The following is a 20463-nucleotide window of genomic DNA, read 5'->3' on the forward strand; positions in this document are numbered from 1 at the left end:
ACTGCTAAGTGTATTACTGTCCTCCACAGGTCAAAGTTTGAACTAAATTGTCATATACAATATGCTAGTGCAAGTATATAACATTTAGTTCAAACTTTAACCTGTGGAGGGCAGTAATACACTTAGCAGTGTCTACACTGCTGGAATTCTAATAGAGAAGAAGAAGAGAGCTAATTCAAGGTGAGCATTTATAGTTAAAACTTATATAAGTTTTTTTTTTTTTTTTTTTTTTTTAGAAAAAGCGATGGTTTCTCTAGATAAGACCCTCATTCCTCATCTGGGATCGTGTAGAATGCTTTGAAGCTGCAATGAAACTAATTTTGACCTTCAACCGTTTGGGCTCCATTGAAAACTTTTCAGGATTTTTCATCAAAAACCTTAATTTCTTTTCAGCTGAAGAAAAGACATGAACATCTTGGATGACATGGGGGTAAGTAAATTATCAGCAAATTTTAATTTGAAAGTGACACATCTCACCTAATGAATATTATAGCAATGAATGCACTGAAAAACACTTGTGGTACTGATATGTCAGACATCACACACAGAGAGAGGGAGAGAGAGAGGTGCACAAAAGCTGCACGATTAATATTTAAAAGATCGCATTCTCAATTTCATCACCCACATGATCTAATTCCTAAATGACAATGATTCGCCCGTGTATAATAAACCTTTGACAAAAATAAAATCGAGACATTCAAATCTGTGTTCATGCTGCCACTGATGTAGAGAAAGTTGTCGTGTTTAGATATAAACAGCTTCACAAACAATCTTTTCAAAGACACAGTATCAATATTTCTGTTACAAATATTTCAGTTATCAAAAAAGTATTTAAAAGTTTATTATTCAGCTATAAACGCTGTTGTCTACGTTACCGATCAAAATAGAATAAATCACCTTTTGAAAGTAACTGGGTGCTTCAAATAATGACTGTATCAATTGCATTGTTATGCCACTAGGTGGCAACAACTTACTGTTAAAAATGTACCTATCACAGAATCATTCTTTCAGGTCTATTCAGGTCTATATTATATTATATTATATTATATTATATTATATCACTAGCTGAAATTAATTGCTTCATTGAGAGTGGTGTGACAATGGTAATCATTACATCGGACCAAAAAAAAAAAAAAAAAAAAAAAAATTGACTAATGCCAGAATGGTGATGGTGGGTGAGTGCTGTTAATGGTGATGACAATGGTAATAAATGGGCACACATACACACACACACACACACACACACACACACACACACACGTCACACTTATACATTTACACCTTTTTTCTTTTATTTTTTTTATTTTTTTTATTTTTTTTATTTTTTTTTTTTTGTTCACTTCTGGAATTATGGAACTACTAGATTGTTGGTCACTGCACTATTAGAGTCTGTACATCTGTCTGTCTGTCTGTTAATAAAAAAAGGGAAAAGAAAGAAAGAAAAAAAAGGAAAAAAAGAATCATTCTTTCAGAAACAAGTGAAGTCTTTATGAATCCCTTTCTGAATTCCTAACTTCTAGCTGTTCTCAGTGGTCCTTTTTGACCCCAACATCCCTTACATCCACAACAATATTCGGCCCAATGACATTTTCAGTTGTTCAGGACTCACTGGATATTTTTTACCCCACAAATTATTTTAGAGCTCAGCATAAATTGACAAATATACACTATATAAATTAATACTTGCAGAATTTAATCAAAAGCGACAGATTTGCAATTGTTTAAGTTTAGTTTATGCTTGTTTTGTCTTTTTTAGATCATTATGAGGCCCCCTTGCAAGTTTGCTGAGGGCTCCTGGTTGAGAACCTCTGTGCTAGACCATACTACAAACAAATTAATATTTGCCAGTTTTCAAATTAATGAATGAATACAGAATGAGACCGACAAGATCTAAAACACCAAAACAGCATAATATCATATAAGTGGTTTAAATTTCCTTAATGTTGAGTAAATAATGACAAAGTTTTCATTTTAAGTTAACTAACCCTTATTATATCTCAATCCTTATTAACAGTTCTACCCATTTGAAATACTACTGGCTGACAGAGAACTTTCTCTATTCTCCTGATGACATTTAAGTATAAAACACAATTGTTATGCCTTTGCACTCATTCACCTGAGTGAATATACGTCAACACCCTGTATGTTCCCGTGAAACTACTGTAACACGCAAAAGATTTAAGTGACGTACGGCTGCTAAAATGAGTCATTACAGTGTACAGCTGCAAGCTCATGCAGCAGTCAGTCATATAGATCCGTTAAATCCATACCATCACACTTCTAAAGACTCTTACCCAGCATGGTGCTTTCATCTAAAAAAAACACTATAAGAGCAGTTCTTAGACTCAAAAGAAGTAACAACATGCCAGCAAAGACACAAGCTGAAGCTGCTCTTGTGTTTTTGAGAGTTTTTGAGAGTAGACAGAGCAGATGAGAATAAAGAAGTAAAGACGTTAAAATGAGAAGGAATGGAGAGGAGTGCAGCAGATGAAACCATGGGGAGTGCTGATTGCAGAATTATTTTCACACCACACACTGTGGAGACAAAACGATTCTTCTCGCCCTCTGTTCTGTCTCTTCATCACGTTTATTCTCTTCAAGGACTTCTATTCGTTCGCCGCCTCTCATTTGATGAGCACCTCTGCACCTCTCGCTCTGTTCCTCAGCACAAAAGAATGGTGATAACAATGCCAAGATCAAGGTTTTGATATCCAATGTTTAAAATGTACACATACAGTCCATTCAAAAAGCTAAATAAATGTTTTTTGCACTCAACAACAGCTACAGCAGAAGAATTGAACAGAATGCAGGCATCTTGAGAAGCTTTTTAAAAGTTTCATTTTTTTGACCTTTACACAGCATCTTAAAGACTAAGCGCTCACAGCATGAGGGACTAAAAACACAGTGAGATGCATCACAACAGTCAAAGGTGACTCCCTAAATGCATGTCCTCTTAAAAATGTGCACAAAGCACTGACAAAAAGGGTGACATACTGCAACAGTTGAAGGCGTCCGTCTAGTGCATTTGTTTACATACATAATTTAAAAAAATAACACATAAACACTCGAGTCATTCAGCATAAAACCATCTGTCAACAGTACTGTTAACTAATAAGTCTTAACTAAAACTAACAATCCTAAAAATTGTGTTTATTAATAGAAATAAAGATGAATTTGTTAAAGATGAACAAAATTTCAGATGAAAAACAAACTTAAACTTAAATGAAAATTGGAAATGTTGCCATGGCAACTAACTGAAATAACAAAAGTTAAAGTTGAATTTGAAATATAAAATGAAAATAATACTAAAATCAAATAAAAATGTATTGAAGCAATACAGAAATATTTTTTAAAAATTACAAAAATACATAAAATGTATGCATTTTCAAATAATAATAATAAACCTCACAATCCTCCTCTCAGTCAAGAACTACCCTGTTCTTCTAAAGGGTAAGTGCCTTTAAGGACCGGCTGCTCTCAGGGATGTTTGCTTCTCCATGAGCTGAAATATTGATCATTTCCTGGACGGCTGGTGAGCCACATATATAATTGAAATGAATCTCTAGGCTTGTGTCAGAATGGGTGGAAGAGTTAAAAGGGGTATTGAAACATCCACAAGGCTCTTAGAGCCTGAGAACATGAATCACGCTGAAAGAGGGAGATCCGTGGACCTTACAGTCCAGCCTATTGAACGCTGTGAAAGTTGAAGAGATGAAGCACCTGGCACGGTGCTGCCAGCATGTTCCCCGAGAGGCTCTTGTGGAGGAAATCAGACCGACCCAAAGGAATGAATGGATGTCCCTGAGCGCTACATCACACTGCATTTAAAAACACATTTCTCTCTCAACTAATTACAGAATTTAATGAAGTCTTGGCTATCCATAAAGGGTTTCTAATTTGGAGTCCAGACTGTTGGCATTGCAAACTAAATAAGCACTAATAAGAGCTAAAAGTTCTCTACAGATGCAGTCGCATGTTATAAAATGTTGTGCTAACTGGGTGGACAGATATGTCATCGGCTTCTAAGATCAATTAGGTGTGAATCAAGCTTTTAACCTTTGTGTGACCCACAGAAGCACCTACTCAGAATTTATAATATTTATTTATATATATAAATTTAGATATATAAGTGTTCTCAATTGTCCTGTAAAAACAAATTATATATATATTAAAAAAAAATAAAAAAATAAAATCAACGCTCAATCTAAAAGGTCCTAAAAACAGGCCTCATTTTTTAAATGCAAAATATAACTTCTTATTCTTTCCTTTTGATTTGGAATAAAAACAAACAAACAAATAAACAAAGAAGAAGAAATAAACATAATAACTGTATCCGCAAAGTAATAAGCATGATATTTTTTCAAATTCCAGTAATGAGAATCAGATTATTTAATTATTTATTCATTTAGTTATTAATTTACTGCATTTCAGTAATGAGAATTTGGATGTAAAAATGTGTTTAATTGTCCTGAAACTAATATCACAAGGCAAAATCTTAATGGCCCTAAAACAGACTTCATTTTGTTCATGCAAAATCTAATTTCTCTCTCTCTCTCTCTCTCTGGGGGGGGTGAAATATGACCTGAACATATCTTTGTGATATTTATCCATAAAGCTATGGCTCTATAGACTGCACAGCTCCCTATAGACACTGCCGTTTTGTACTCTGCCCATCATACAGCCAGTTAGGAGAGACAGGTTAAAATCACACAGGGGTAGTAAATGGAAAAGGTCTTACTTTTCTGAACCACAGCCCAACCACACTTCCACTCTACTGTGTGACAGCACTCCCCTCTACAGGACAAAGAGCTTTATGGCACCCTCTATGAATAAACCATGTTCCCCATACACAAACTGTGATTTATAGTTTAAAAAGGCTGAACCTTAACAAACAGAAGGCTGGTGTGACACTCCAACATCCTTAGAAAAGAACATCATTGTGTTCTTACCTGACTCAAGCTCAAGTTAAGCATTAAATGCGAGTACTTCTTTTAATATAATATTTTTATATGCCGTTTGAAGCAATGCATGTTTGTGCAGTTTTGTTATATTTTTATAGTGGTGTTGGGAAACACTGGAATAGAGTCACTGAGTGAGATCAGATGGTCTTCAGATGGTCATTAGAGATGTCTTCGAGTTCGACGAAGGTCGTCAAAAATGAAAAGAGGTTACGAGGGCAGAGAGTGAGTGAAAGAGAGAGAGAGAGAGAAACAAGCCAACAATTACTCAGTTTTTCAAAAAGAAAGGTATATGTTTATTCACGGAGCTTCCTTTGCTGTAATGTTAGCTCTCTAGTGTCTAAATGATTATTTAAAGTCACTGCTGCAGTGTATTGTTCATGTTTAATATAATGTATGTTTAACCATTGTTTAAGAATGTTGCATTTTCTATGAATATCTGATTACTGTATTTGTCTATTACATTTACATTTGAATAAGAAATCATCTGCTAGCTACAGCCATGGTAGGTCTCTGACTAAATAATGATACCTAGTGGTCAAAACCAATAGCAAAAGTAATAGGTCAGTATTAGTAAATGTAGACAAAGATTTTGGTTGGCTTGTATGTTTGGCACGGAATGGGGGCGGTAGGGGGCCCAACCTCATTTTCTTTCATAGGGCCCAAAATTGCTAGCGGCGCCCCTGATCATCTCATAGCAAATGGCTGATAGTGGTTCCTAATTGAAAATTGACAATAAATAAAGCTTAATCCAACAAATAGCTTCCTTTTCACATAGATCAACACAGGCATTCAAATGTTTGTCCCTCAAGCTGAAGGTCACTGATCAAATAAGATCTATCGATTCCTTCGTCTCCACACAAACATGGGTTTTGTCATAACACCCCTCCATTAGAGTCAGGCCAGAGGGAGAGCTCGGCTTTAATTCTGTCTTCATTCCTCTATAATCACTCCCCCTGTTTGGAGTCTTTTTCTGCGGCGCATATTAAAACAGATCCATCATGTCTGACAGACCTTATGTGATCTCACGGTCCCTCTTCTGTGCTGCTGCTGCTCCTGGGGTTTCACAGAAGAGCAGTCGTTTTATTCGGCTTCAACACTGACAACGGTGGAAATTAGCACATCACAATTCCATAAACAAGAACCTCTCGCTCTGTGTTAGACGGCAGAAAATGAATTAGCCAGGCTAATTAGTGAAAAACACTGGGGTACAAGCAGGATCAAAAAATTAACTCTCACCAAGCATTTGGCTTTGGCAAGTAAATAATGAAGATTGTTAGTTATTTTATGGGTTGTAGTTCCTCAGGTATCTACACACAACAGAGGAACTACAACATAATAAATGGTTCAAGCCAAATTATAATAATCATCATCTGTGCTTTGCTTATAGTTATGCACATGATTCAAAACAAAAGATATACAGTTTACTAAAGGAAACATTTGTCATGTTTTCACCTGCTTTCAAATTGAGCGGCATTTAATAGACAGAGCCGTAGTTCACTGACAAGCCACGCAATATCACGTTCAATATCGATATGAATCGCCGTCGATATTGAACGCGATATTGCGTGGCTTGTCAGTGAACTATGGCTCTGTCTATTAAATGGCGCTCCATTTGAAAGCAGGTGATGGCGATTTAGCGGTAATCAGGGAACCAGCTTTACTGACAAAATGCGCTTGACAAAAGCATTCAATATATCGCCCAGCCCTACTCCGGAGCAGGTTAGCTGTGTAGCTTAAAGGTTTAGTTCACCCAAAAATGAAAATTCTGTCATTTATTACTCACCCTCATGCTATTCCACACCCGTAAGACCGTCATTAATCTTCGGACAAACACAAATTAAGATATTTATTTCCGATGGCTCCGTGAGGCCTTCATAGGGAGCAATGACATTTCCTCTCTCAAAATACATAAAGGTACTAAAAACATATTTAAATCAGTTCATGTGAGTACAATGATTCAATGTTAATATTATAAAGCAACAAGAATATTTTTGGTGCGCCAAAAAAAACAAAATAACGACTTTTATAATGATGGCTGATTTCAAAACACTGCTTCAGGAAGCATCGAATCATGATTCAGATCACGTGTCAAACTGCCAACGGCTGAAATCATGTGTCTTTGGCGCTCCGAACAGCAGATTCGATACACTGATTCATTGTGCTCTGATGCTTCCTGAAGCACTGATTTGAAATCGGCTATCACTTTATAAGTCCTTATTTTGTTTTTTTAGTGGACCAAAAATATTCTCGTCGCTTTATAATATTAATATTGAGCCACTGTACTCACAAGAACTGATTTAAATATGTTTTAGTACCTGTATTGATCTTGAGAGAGGAAATTGCTCCCTATGTCAGCCTCACAGAGCCATCGGATTTCAATTAAAACATCTTAATTTGTGTTCCGAAGATTAACAAAGGTCTTACAGGTGTGGAACGGCATGAGGGTATGTAATGAGAATTTTCATTTTGGGGTGAACTAACCCTTTAATTTACCATGGTGATGAACACCACTAAAAACCAATCCATCTTCTTGAGCTCGAAAAACAGAGTTTGCACAAACTAATCCCAAACCTACCTGCATAGCAACTGAAACCAGCTTCATGGAACAGGCTATGGTCTGAATGATTCATTAGCAAATTGGTCTGAATCAAAAAAAGATTTTTAAAATGCTTATCTAGTAATCACAAATGACTGAGTGGGAACCCTGAATATATCCTTGTTAATAAAAATACTGCAGTTTTGCAGTGGCCAAATTCTCTCTATATGCTTGCCACAAACAGCTGTGCCAAAAACAGGGCAATGCAATCGTGAACCGGTGATTGCATAGCAAAAAAAATCCAAATGGTTGACAGGAAGGCAAGAGGGAGACAATTTTCAAAACAATATGCAGAGCCACACAGCTGTTTGGGGAGAAATGGCAACATGTAATAAAACACAAAGGCACAGTGGGTAGCTGGAAATGGAGCATGCTGCAGACATTAACTATGCTCTCCACGGTCTGTGACTCAGAGTGGACATTTTCAAGAACTTTTATTTCCACTCGGTGGATCCAAGAGCCCATAATGGGAGATTTAAGTGAATTACAGTGGTGCCAGGCATGCAGACATAAGTAAGTGTGTGTGTATTTGTGTGTGTGTATTTGTGTGTGTGTATTTGTGTGTGTGTATTTGTGTGTATTTGTGTGTATTTGTGTGTGTGTGTGTGTGTGTGTGTGTGTGTGTGTGTGTGTGTGTGTGTGTGTGTGTGTGTGTGTGTGTGTGTGTGTGTGTGTGTGTGCACGTGTGTTCTTCTGGACAGCTGGACAGTAAATTCACAGCCTCAGATGGGCCTTTATTGTGCTTGCTGAGAGAGGCCAGAACACGTCTATCATCTCCAATAAACTCTGCTGGGTTCAGTTTGAGTGTGCTGTGTGCTGCCAGCACTGATATTTCAAACCTGAGAGTTTCAGCACAACATAGAAGTTGAGCTGTAACAAAGTGCCTGTCCTTAAATGTGATCCCAGGGTCGGTATAACTGCTATTATTACTGCAAAAAATTAAAAAAAACACATTGCCTCAATGACATAACGGAACGTCTGGGGGTGGGGAGGGGTTGTAAGTCCCACTTTCTAAATAATGACTTTACAAATTGTCGATTAGCTCTTTTGTGTCGATGCAGCTGCCATTAGAAGCTCCAATTGCTATAGAAAGCCAGTGTTCTGAGACAAGTGCTTATAAGTCAATTCACTCTGCACCGACAGAGGCAGACCAACGGCAACAGTTACCAGATTACAGCACGTCACTTCTCAGACATTCTAAACCCGGTTCAGCATATTCAGTCGGCTCTAACAGATGCCAACAAACTCCGACAGGAGGCAACACACTGATCTGACAAAACCAAAAGAAGTGTATGTTGCCATCTGTCGGTGAAGTGTGAATTGGCCTTATGACTGCATATGCGCATTGGCTGAAGCCTGAAAAATGAGTTTTGTTTTGGGGGTTTTTATGTCATGATTTGAGCATTTATAAACAAAATCTATTTATGATACCGTTGTTGTCAGAAAGATGGCCACAGACTGAAATGACTTGTCTGAAAGGAACTTTGGTACATCTAACTCAATAAAACCCATTCTATTCAGTGACGAGGATTTTTCAATGCAGATTATATCGAACTCAGTAGGTGACAACAAGTGACAGTCAATAAGGAGTGAATCATTCAAAAACACTGATTCATTCAGGAACTGTCTCCATTTCTGCGTCCCATTTCGGAGGCTGCATCCTCCAGATGTCGCATTTGTAGGCTGCATACGTCAGAGAGGATGTCTTATTTAAGAAAAGTAACCGTAATAAAATTGACTGTTATTACTCGTGGTGTAAAATACTGTAATTTCTTTAAAAATAACAAACGCAACTTCCGGAGGACGAATCCTTCAAAATGAGACGCAGCTTATGGGTGAGTCACTGAATCATTTACTCAACTGATTTGATTGGAGAAGTCAAACCAGATAGATATACACACACCAAAGGCAATATATTTTTTCCAATATATAATACATGAATATTATAATGAATATATGTTTTTCACATTTTCCGAGGGAAAGGACAGGGCAAGTAAAAATCTGATTGGTCCAACATGAAAAAAAAAAAATCCTTTCTGTTGAGCCCTAGACTTCCTGACCCCTGTTCCTGTAAATATTTCCTCTATAGAGTGAGACAACAAGATTGACACTGGACAAAAGCTAGACAGGGGCCTAAGAGCAGCTTCCTACTCAGCAAGCATACTGGAAACCATGTCTATTACAGCTTTATTGTACAGATGCACAGCTCAAGCTACTGTAATTCTGAAATGCATGTGTCCATTTTGAGCTGTCACTTTAAAGAGGTCACCTCTCTACATGGAATAGGGCAAGAAGATAAGACGACTTCAGAATAAATAGCACCCTTTGTCAAGCATGAAACAGTGTTGCATCATGAAATAACATTAAATATCATCATTCAGTGTGAAATGAGTCACCCTACCTCATTGAAAAGCACTCGACCGCTCTGACCTGACGTGCCACTGACAGAGTGAGAGCCGCTCTTCCATGTGCGGCCGAAGAAGTGCTGGTGACCCGAATCAAACAGGGTCACGCGCAGCTGATACTGGAGTGATGGTGGCGACTCTGACTGTTGTCATGCCAACCACAAGAAAAGGGGGGGGGGAGTCTTTGTAATTAAGAGCATATTTTTTTCAGTTTAATTGAAACATGTTTTTGTGTAGTTGACATGGCATTTCCAGTAGTGTGAAACATGCTATAATTCATTTAAAACTGAACATTATAAAAAATATATATATTATAGATAATACATATATTTATTATTAAGAAATTATAAATAAATAAATATTAGTTTTTATATATATATATATATATATATATATATATATATATATATATATATATATATAAAAATATATACAGACATATTTAATGCTATAAAATGGTAAATTTACATAAAACACTGAATAACAGGGTTTTGTTATGAACCAGGAATTATAAGTGAAAAATGTGAGGTTTTTTTGTGGGCTTAAGGGGATAGTTCACCCAAAAATGGAAATCACTAACTTATACTATGGAAGTCAAAGGGGACCAGCAAGGGGTTTATTTACCCATACACCATATAAGGTTACCCATATAAATTATCTTCCTTTATTTTCAACAGAAGAAAGAACTTCATGCAGGCTGAGAACAATTTGAAGGTGAGTAAATACTGACAGAATTTTCATTGTATCCCTTCAAGGATACAATATTTAGAATAAATGTAGAATATTTGTGCTTAAAAATATATGGTGTTTAGAATGTGAAACATGATCTAGCAATACATTTTAACTTTTACATAATCAGTATCTGAATTAATCATCCACCTGTTTTATGTGAAGTCCATCGATCTGTTTGAAGACCAGCTGTAGACCTTGAGAAGATCCTGGAGCTTGTCTGGCGGTTTGACTGTGAGGTGGGATCACGCGGTTTCTCTCGAAAGCGTTTTTCCAGCCAGACATGTGTGAAGTTTCTTCACTACTCTCAATCTACCAGGGAATGTTAGAGGCTGTCGGTCAGTAACGTTTATGTTCCCTGGCAAACATCCCTGAAAACGTCTAAAAGCTTCACAGGTTGTTAAATCATCCCCGCAGCCGAAGTGAAGCGCTTGTTAATTAATTAATTCAAATCAAATGCGGAATATTGACAAAATGCGACGCTCAATCAAGAAGAGACACTTTTTGTAGCAGTTTGACTCATTCTCTTTCTTTTCTCCTGCTACCGCTTCAAACGCATGTAATTAGGCTAATTTCACAGAATAGCTAGTTCGGACATTTTTTACACACGCTCTACACACTTGTTATTTTCATAATCATAATACATATAATAAAAATACTGGGCTTAGCTAGTTGTCAGGAAGACATTCACTGTGAAGTGGTTTCCATAGCGTCTGTCAGCCGTTGCCAGGGTGAATTAAAGAGCGGTTTGGCGCTTCTCTGCACGAGAGAAGTGCGAGGGCTGCAGCATATCACCACCGTGTGGCTCGGTGGTGAATCAAAGCTCTGACTCACATTTTAGGGGGAATTTTCTAAAGTCGTACTAATGTTAAAAAAAGTACTGTGACCGGGAGGAGACATTTAATAGACACAAGGAGTGATCTTACACAGTAGTCAAGTCATTTTTATTTACAGTATACCTATAGCGCTTTTTACAAAGCAGATTGTGTCAAAACAGCTTTACAATGATTAGGCTACAGAAAAACAATTTGGGCTGCACAGCAGCTCTAGAAAGAAATGGTGTCATTGTCCAGCTTAAGTAAGTTCAGTATTGATTCATTCCATTGTAAAAATGATTAGTTATTAATTTAGTTAGGGATAGATGATAAAGGCATGTCCATAATGAACCGTAATACTGATGAACTCAGGCAATGACAATGAAAACCTTGACAAAGAAACTAAACAAGGCGGTGAAACTAAACATGGCTGTGACGCGTATTAATGTAAGTTGATTCCGTGATTAAAACTAGTTAAAGGTACAATTTGTAAGATATTCGCAGTAAAATATCCAAATGTCAATGACGTCAGTTACCCTTTGTTACCGCCTTTACTGACATAGAAACCACATGACAACAGTGTCGTGGACAAATGCGGAAGTAGTGTCTAGCGTCCAGCAAACCACTCGCTTGCTTCAAGCAGCACAACAATTTTAAGCAACTGTTTACAACACTGAAAATAATCAGAAATGAAGGATCATGTGACTGGAGTAATGATACTGAAAATTCAGCTTTGACCACAGTAATAAATTACATTTTAAAATATATTCACAAAGAAAACAGCTATTTTAATTCCTAATAATATTTCGCAATATCACTGTTTTTACTGTATTTTTGATTAAATAAATGCAGTCTTGGAGAGCATAAGAGACTTCTTTCAAAAACATTAAAAAGTTTATCAATTAGCACTGCATTATTCATATTGTCAATAAATACCTTGAGATGGCAATCGTGTGTTGTTTAATTGTCTTTGTGTTTCATCAGCCAAAACATTTCTGCTTTTTATTCAGCTGTTGTTACAGCTTTATTCACACTGGCCTGCACATGAACACTTGCCTGAAAAAAGTCCAGGGGATGAATTGACCATTTATTAAAAAGTTTTCAGGAAGTTACTCCACCCAGGATCACTTAGAGCACCTTTAAGTACTGAGTAATAGGCTAGTAATTAACTACATGTACTTACTATGGTTAGGATTAGAGCTTGGTTTGGTTTAGGGTTAGTTGCATGTAATTATGCCTAATTTATAGTTATTACATAATGTGTTACCATTTCTTCTTCTGAATAGCCTACATCTAATTTTGAAAACACATAGGCCTACTATAATTATTATTATTATTATTAAAGGAAATATAACACTAATAGCAATGGTTGCTAAATTAGCAGGGGGATTTCCACATTCACAGTCAGATGACTGTGTTCCTGGATTTGTTTCAGGAAGTCCCATTGCATCACATCTGTGAATGAAATGCAGAATCAGACATGTTGAAAATTACTAACAGCATATAAGCAAGCTCTTACAAGCAGTTTAAGCAAGCTCTTACTTTGTGTGTGGTAAACAGGATGAAAAAGATCCATTTGAATACGTGCCCCCAGTACAGTCAGCACACACAGTATCTGTGGAGCCAGTCCCTGCAGAGACAGTCAACATAAAGTTACTGCCTTGTATTTGCTTAAAAACTTCCCTTGAGAAGTATTCTCCCTGTTTTGTGTTAAGCAGCAGATAAAAATAAAGAGTGTTTCACACTTTGCTCATTTATATATCACAGGTTTTTATAATTTACCTGCTTGTTTGATATATTGTCCAGGGCTGCATTCAGAGTGTTTCACAGCAAATCTACAGCTGCCTTTATTTTTTTCAATACAGTAGAATCTCTCCAGCGGCCCACAAACAGTATCTGATGACCGACTGCATTCTTTATTCACTCTTAAACCTTGGTCTAGGATGGAAATGAGTCGGTAGAAACCATAATGCATTGAGTTACTTGTTTTTTAGCAGATACTTTTGCAGTTGCATTATAAGCAACTAACTCTATATTATTTTCAGGGACATTTTCAATGAAGCAACTCACTAAATTGCAAGTATTCAGATTCTAAGTCATTTACATTGACAGACATGATTTTTCACCATCAATGTTATAATTTTTTTTAGATGAACAGATATAAATGGGAAAAACTCACTTGCATCACATAGAATACAGGGAAAACATTTCATGAGGCCGTTTGGTTCATCAGAGAAAGTTAATGGAGGGCATGGAGCACAAGTTGTGCTGATGTGATCTGTGCAGTGCCAAAGAACATGGTTTCCTGATAGGAAGCAAAAAAAAAAATACTGTGATTTCTAGCTGAACATTATTTTTCTGTTTTGAAATTTAAAAAGCCTTTTGTAACTATATTTTTTGTTGTTAAATATATGCTATATAACTATAGCATGCAGTCTTACCAGGGGTACACATGGGGCAGCACTGCTCGTCTATCTCATATTCAGCATGAGCACATCGACAAAAACAAAGTTCATAGTTAAGAGAAATTATAATTGTAAGAATAGTACTCCTTAAAGTGAACATGGTCAATGTGTAGATCCAAGTCTGTTCAGTTAATGTGTGCACTGAGCAAACATGTCTCATGTCATTGCTATTGTTTTGAGCACAATCTTCAGACGCTTCCAATGCTGTGATGTTAGTTGCATGGTCTGATATGTGCCATAAACAGTATACAATCTTGAGGCAAGTTGTAGAAACCTGAGAGACAAAGCGACTGTAGTACAAGACTCTTCAAGACTCAGATCCTGCACAGGTTATATTTCCACAGCTTCTCGAAGACATATGTAAAACAAACAGAAGCAGAAAAAAGGATGAGCTTATTGTAAACCTACTGTATACATTTGAGTGTTTCTTCAATAAGGGCTCATATATATTTAGGAAATTAACGTTTCTGTAACGAAGCTGGACTCAAGCAGGGATCCATATGCAAAGCTTTATTAAAAGTGAGTGTGGTCGTACAGGCAGGGTCAAACAGGAACAGTAAGGGACAGGCAGAGTCGTGGTCAAGATACAGGCAAAGATCAGGACAGGCAGATATCACTCACAGGTCGGGAAACAATATACAGTCCAAAGGCAGGCAGCAGGGAATCGTAAATGGTACACAGACAGGATCAATAACAGGCAGGCAGGCAAACAGACAGACAGGCAAACAGACAGACAGACAGACAGACAGACAGACAGACAGACAGACAGACAGACAGACAGACAGACAGACAGACAGACAGACAGACAGACAGGCAGACAGGCAGGCAGGCAGGCAGGCAGGCAGACAAGATGATATCACTCAGTAATGTACATAGGGTGAAACAAGACTTCACAATGAGGTGGTGTGTGAGCGAGTCTTAAATAGTCCAGATAATAGGCTACAGGTGTATGTGGCAAATGATGATTGGTGTGGAGTGTGCATGTGACAGGCATGGAGGATTATGGGAAGTATAGTCCAGGAACTGACAGGAATCATGACAGTTTCACACTCTGACAAGTTTACTTATTTTACTTACATTTCCACCACAGTGTCATTTACACCAAATATATAAAATATATATTGAGTTTTATAAGCATATAGAAAAGATGGTTGCGAAAATCATATTTTAAACATTTTGTGGAATAAAATGGATGACTATTTGTTTTGTAACCAAAATGTAAAAGTTTTTTTAAGATATTTTTTGTTTTTCCACACAATAAATACTGAAATGGAATAAATAAGCATGTAATTATTCATATTTTATCACAATTAATTTTTATAAAAGTCTAAATCTAGGGCAAGAAAACAAACACAACATAAAAGGCAAGAAAAACTTTACTCTGTTAATTGTAATACAAATCAGCCCCTTGGACATATAGTATTTTATGAATTTAGTGTTTTTACATTGTTTTCATAGAACTTATGAAGCATCACAGTCGGTAAAATATATCCTGATCATGTAAAATGTTTGAACAAATGAAAACAAGCCAAGCAAAAACTTGTGAGAGGAGGCAATACTTTCACTTTAATAGTCGAAATGTGAAGGAAATAAAGAAATAACACTTACCACAGTTTGGATATATAAAATAATAGTGATTTGACCAGAAAAAGGAAGGCAGTTATTTAACCTTTATATCGATATGTCAAAATCCGGACAATTTTCGTAATAATGTAGCCTAGTTGCTACAGGTCACGCGTTTTCCTTAATACTAGCTAGGCTACTAATAATTACTAATACAAAAAAATACCGAAACGACACGTCTTACCAGCGGATAGTACTTCTTTTTCTTTCATTTTTCACGAACATTGTTGGTCGTCTCAAAGTCTAGCTTAATCTTTCAGTTTTGCATCCTGTTCTACAATCAGATGGAATTTGAAACATACGGAACCTACTTTGCATTAATAGTTCAAGTTATACAGGCTAAATTCTATTTCCTACTTCAATCTACAATAAAAGTAAAGGAGAGAATAATTTGTATCTTTGTTCTCGTGTATTTATTTGTGCTATTGCTTGCAATTTGTTTATTTGTTCTTATTTTATTATTGACTGTTTAATTGTCTTTAATATTAGAACTTTAGCCTATAACGTTACTGCAGAAATACAAATTAGCCGATATCATTTTTGTATTTAGGCTTCATGATTCACATTTGACCGTCTGTATGATGTGAAAAAAAAAAAGAATTACATTAAACCCCAAGTGAAATTCTCGAGGAAACACGTGGCTCCAAATGCTTATTCTAGGTGTTTGTAATACAAAATTAACCGTTCTATCATTATCATTTTTGAAAAAAATAGCGTACGACGAATCTGCTTTTTTTTTTACTTTAAAACAAGTTGTTTAAACAAGTTTTGTTTTTAACATTTTTATTTGCGTCCACACGGTGGCAGCGCATGTCTTGTCGTTGTTTTGATCGCTCATGCAGACATGCGGCGAAAGAGAAACTTTCGCAGTACAACGGACAGCGGACTGCGGAAGACAAAATATGCACAAAATAACAAAACCCAAGCTGGTAAAGATCAGAAGTTCCAACCAGTCCAAGAAATACGGAATTGCGGCTGTTAACCTGAAGGAGCTGGTTAAAAAAGGATGTAATTTACTAAAGGTATAATAAATTGTCATGTGGTTTATTAAGGAGAGCGTGTCATTACTGTAGTGTTTGGATACATCCGTCAGGCATTCATAGTTCATACTCTATCCACAGGTGTCCAGCTCCGGAGTACAGGTTTGCTTGTACGAGGATGGAACGGTAGTTACCGAAGAATATTTTCAAAATCTTCCCGATAACACAGAACTTGTTCTCCTGCCCGAGGGACAGAGCTGGAATGGGCGTGAGTTTATTTCACTGACTGACAGTTGGGATGGAACTGGAAAACATATTGTAGTAAAATAAAAACAGTGTAACGAATCAGATTGCTTTGGCTTTTCATTCTCCACAGTTGTTCATGAAATAAATCAGGTCCTGGGATTGGACAGACACACAGACCTTCTGATCAGTGCGGCAAAAGATCTTCTGTCAGATGAACAGTCTCCCAAACGGCGCAGAATACTGGGAGACCTTCTGAGGAACCTGAGGGACAATTCAGAGGTGGAGAGCAGAGAAGAAGACAAGGAATGGTTTGAAGGTATGTGAGGGGAAAGAACATTAGCAAACATTTACTGTATGCTGTAACTGACGCCTCTGAGGCAACATTTATGCCATTTATACAGAACGCATTTATTCATTTTAAAAAAGTTTTCAAAGCTATTTTAAGTCTTTTTGTTGTTGTTTTAATCATGAATGTTATGGCGTCTTTCTAATATTTTATTTGACCCGAACTTAACCTGGCCTATTTTTACATTTCTTATTATACAAATAGAGATATATAAAATATATATTTAGCTCTTGATTCTGTCATTTTTTATGTGGCATATACTTTTTTATGAGGCTGTATTATTGGATATAACTCACAAAGAACATGTTCAGATTACAGAGAATTAGAGTGGAAATGTTCTGAATTGTAATAAAAATAATGTTAATAATTCTAAAAAATAATAGGATAAATCACAAGAAGACTGCAAATATATATATATATATATATATATATATATATATATATATATATATATATATATATATATATATATATATATATTATATATAGTCAAACCACCTTGAACATTTTATTAATTAATAGAGCTTATTCACTATAGTTTAAAAAATGGTAATAAAATATGACAAGATCTCAGAGATAAACCGTGTCAGAAAAAAAAAATCTTAATTATGGCAGATAACACTTAAATATGGTCAAGTCTGAATAATTTTTGGTTCCAAATTTTTATCAGTTTTACTGGTAGTCCACTGTATGAATAATTTTTGGTTATAATATGTCACAGTTTACTTGATTTTGCTATCCTCACTTATATAAATTAACTATAGTGTCCTGCACCCACTAGTAAAAATATATCAAAAATGTCTGAATAATTTTTGGTTTGACTGTATGTTTATATATATATATATATATATATATATATATATATATATATATATATATATATACACTCTCTTCAACACCACAATCTTCTTGTGACTCATCCTATATTATGCTAATGATATGGACATATTGAGATTAATATAGCAGGCTAATTGTCTAAATCAATCACAATGTTACCGATGTTACTAATTAATGAACTCCTCAAACAGTATATTTAATGTATTGAAATGTGTTGTATTTTTTTCCATTATATATCAGGTATTGATGCCCGGTTTAAAACCAAGTCTGCTTACATGAAGTATAACTGTGAGAGCAGAATCCGAGGATATTTGAAAGAGGTGTGACAAACTGCACTCAGTTCTGCTTTAAATCTTAGCTATATTGAAATATCAAAGATATTATTTTGAATGGATTTTATCATTTATTTTATGCAGTAAAAGAGACCTGCCATAACTCTGAATGAGATATAATTGTCACTGTTCGTAGGTTGATGGATATACGCGGACTATTCCAAATGCCAAGACAAAAAGTGAATATAAAAAGGTGGTGGAGATCTTGGCAGAGAAACTGAAGGCTGCACGATACAACGGCACCTATTTTGACAGATCGGAGAAGGACGTCCACAGGCTCTGCACTGAAGAGGGCTGGTTCTCCTGCCAGGTGCTGTAGTCCAGTCATTTCTAATGACTCTTATTCAGTCCATTGCAGGAAAATAATGAAACTTAAAAATATAATAGATCTCTCGTTAAAATGTAAAATTCCTGCTTTTGTTGCAGTGGTACATAAGTTTCTTTTGATATAAGACTATAAAATATTTTTACTTTAACAGGGTGCCTTTAATGAGAACAACTGCACATTTCTCCACTCAATAAACCCGTATGGGAACCGCGAGAGCAGAATCCTCTTCAGCACCTGGAATCTGGACCACCTGTGAGTAGTACATCTTATATGTTAATGTTTATAACAAACATTAAAACTACTGGTCTAAAGTTTAGAATAATTAAAAATCTTTAATGTTTTTTAAAGAAGTCTCTTTTGCTGCATTTATTTGATGAAATATTACAATTTAAGATAACTGTTTTCTATTGTAATATATTTTAAAATGTAATTTATTCATATAATGCAATGCTGTATTTTCAGCAGCGATTACTCCAGTCTTCAGGGTCACATGATCCTTCAAATGTGCTACTCCATTATATATTATTGGTGCTCATTTATTAATAATGGTTCTTATCAGTGCTTCCTAATATTTCTGTGGAAACTGTGATACATTTTTTTTTTCATGTTTTTTTGATGAATAGAAAGTTAAATGACCAGCATTTATTTGAAATAGAAATCATTTGTAACATTATAAATCTCTTTACTGTCACTTTTGACCAATGTAATTTGTCCTTTCCGAATAAAAGTGTTATTTTCAATCTTACTTACCCCAACTTCTGAATGGTAGTGTATCACAGTTTCAACAAAAATATTTAGCACAACTTTTTTCAACATTGATAATAATAAGAAATGTTTCTTGAGTACTAAAACAGGCTATTAGAATGATTTCTGAAGGCTCATGTGACACTGAAGACTGCAGTAATGATGCTGAAAATGAAGCTTTACATCACAGAATTTTAAAATGTATTACACTAGAAAACAGTTATTTTAAATTGTAATATTCCACAATATTACTGTATTTTGCTCAAATAAATCCAGCATTAGTGAGCAGAAGATACTTAAATCTTGATGTTCTATCCTGATATACATTTAAATTTCAGTATTTAGGTCCTCCAATAAAAGGTAAAAAAGGAATTCCTTAATAAAGGAATATGAATCATTCTGAAATCCAGTTAACAAAGAAAAGCCGATATATTTTTTCAGGATAGAAAAGAAGAGGACTGTGATCCCTGCACTCGCTGAGGCACTGAATGGTAATAAGAGCGGAGATATAAACGTGGATTATTTCTACAAACTGTTGTTCACAAGAGAGAATCTCAAGCTGGTTCACATCGTCTGCCATAAGAAAGGGGCCCATGAGCTCAGCTGTGACTCCCGAAAAATCTACAAGCGGGTCAGGAGGACTGTGAAATGAAAGGACATCCATAATCCTGAAATATGCAGCATAGTGTGAGCTTCTCAGGGCAATTTCTTATTATTGTTGGGTTATATTGTGCTTCAGGTCTGAACATTTTTATTTCTTAATTTTTAGTTTTACACAAATGTTTGTACCAAAGCAACATTTATGTTTAAATTATGTGAATGCTGAACTTCTTCAGGGTTTTATAAGTGACTGATTTTATATTTGTTCATTGTCATTTTTACTAAAAGTCTTTGAAAAGAGTCTCTGGGTCATCGTTCTTTCCAGTTCCTGCCTTCAGCCAGAAGCCAGTGATTTATCATCAAAATCTTGTATCATCAGCTTTCGGAAACATGTGTGGGAACAGGATGTGTTGTACAGCAAATGTCTGTGCCCTTTCATTTACAAACAATGGTCTT

The 20463-nt window shown here is 35.8% G+C and overlaps 3 protein-coding genes across 9 annotated transcripts in view; 1 reads left to right on the forward strand and 2 right to left on the reverse strand.

Annotated features, from left to right (window-relative positions):
• The window catches only part of nphp4 (nephronophthisis 4), a 184772-nt gene extending 173364 nt beyond the window's left edge, over positions 1-11408 (reverse strand). For all 4 annotated transcript variants that reach the window (XM_067394736.1, XM_067394737.1, XM_067394735.1 and 1 more), the window contains exons 1-2: positions 10842-11408; positions 9959-10105 (exon numbers count right to left, since the gene is read on the reverse strand). In XM_067394736.1, coding sequence (XP_067250837.1) covers positions 9959-10105; positions 10842-10976 — 282 coding nt within the window. In that variant the 5' untranslated portion in view covers positions 10977-11408. The remainder of the gene's footprint in view (positions 1-9958; positions 10106-10841) is intronic.
• Positions 11409-11622: 214 nt separating this feature from the next.
• LOC137027018 (tumor necrosis factor receptor superfamily member 14-like) lies at positions 11623-16140 on the reverse strand. Of its 4 annotated transcripts, none has more exons than XM_067394744.1 (6): positions 15779-16140; positions 13948-14292; positions 13686-13811; positions 13289-13444; positions 13049-13136; positions 11623-12961 (listed from the first exon to the last, which is right to left on the reverse strand). In XM_067394744.1, the coding sequence occupies exons 2-6, from the start codon at positions 14129-14131 to the stop codon at positions 12724-12726; spliced, it is 792 nt and encodes a 263-aa protein (XP_067250845.1). In that variant the 5' UTR covers positions 14132-14292; positions 15779-16140; the 3' UTR covers positions 11623-12723. The 4 variants fall into 4 exon arrangements, with proteins under 4 accessions (XP_067250845.1, XP_067250843.1, XP_067250844.1 ...); XM_067394742.1 differs by having other exon boundaries at positions 13948-14315; XM_067394743.1 differs by having other exon boundaries at positions 13948-14315; positions 15580-16140.
• A 115-nt stretch (positions 16141-16255) lies between these two features.
• dffb (DNA fragmentation factor, beta polypeptide (caspase-activated DNase)) lies at positions 16256-20244 on the forward strand. Its single transcript, XM_067394740.1, has 7 exons — positions 16256-16616; positions 16716-16842; positions 16951-17136; positions 18244-18323; positions 18472-18645; positions 18815-18915; positions 19849-20244. Exons 1-7 carry the CDS (start codon positions 16431-16433, stop codon positions 20057-20059), a joined length of 1065 nt encoding a protein of 354 aa, XP_067250841.1. The 5' UTR covers positions 16256-16430; the 3' UTR covers positions 20060-20244.
• The last annotated feature ends 219 nt before the right edge of the window (positions 20245-20463 follow it).

This window comes from Chanodichthys erythropterus, chromosome 9 (genome assembly GCF_024489055.1).
Source record: "Chanodichthys erythropterus isolate Z2021 chromosome 9, ASM2448905v1, whole genome shotgun sequence".
In the NCBI taxonomy this organism is placed as follows: Eukaryota; Metazoa; Chordata; class Actinopteri; order Cypriniformes; family Xenocyprididae; genus Chanodichthys; species Chanodichthys erythropterus.

What these genes read in the sequence shown, in the direction of transcription:
- LOC137027018 (XM_067394744.1), bottom strand. Translation starts at nt 14,131, where the DNA reads ATGAGACATGTTTGCTCAGTGCACACATTAACTGAACAGACTTGGATC. An exon ending in CTGCCCCATGTGTACCCCTG is followed by an intron (nt 13,812 to 13,947) that starts GTAAGACTGCAT and finishes GCTTCCTATCAG; the next exon opens with GAAACCATGTTCTTTGGCAC. An exon ending in CTGTATTCTATGTGATGCAA is followed by an intron (nt 13,445 to 13,685) that starts GTGAGTTTTTCC and finishes TTTCCATCCTAG; the next exon opens with ACCAAGGTTTAAGAGTGAAT.
- dffb (XM_067394740.1), top strand. Translation starts at nt 16,431, where the DNA reads ATGCAGACATGCGGCGAAAGAGAAACTTTCGCAGTACAACGGACAGCG. An exon ending in AGACAAGGAATGGTTTGAAG is followed by an intron (nt 17,137 to 18,243) that starts GTATGTGAGGGG and finishes ATTATATATCAG; the next exon opens with GTATTGATGCCCGGTTTAAA. An exon ending in TCCGAGGATATTTGAAAGAG is followed by an intron (nt 18,324 to 18,471) that starts GTGTGACAAACT and finishes CACTGTTCGTAG; the next exon opens with GTTGATGGATATACGCGGAC.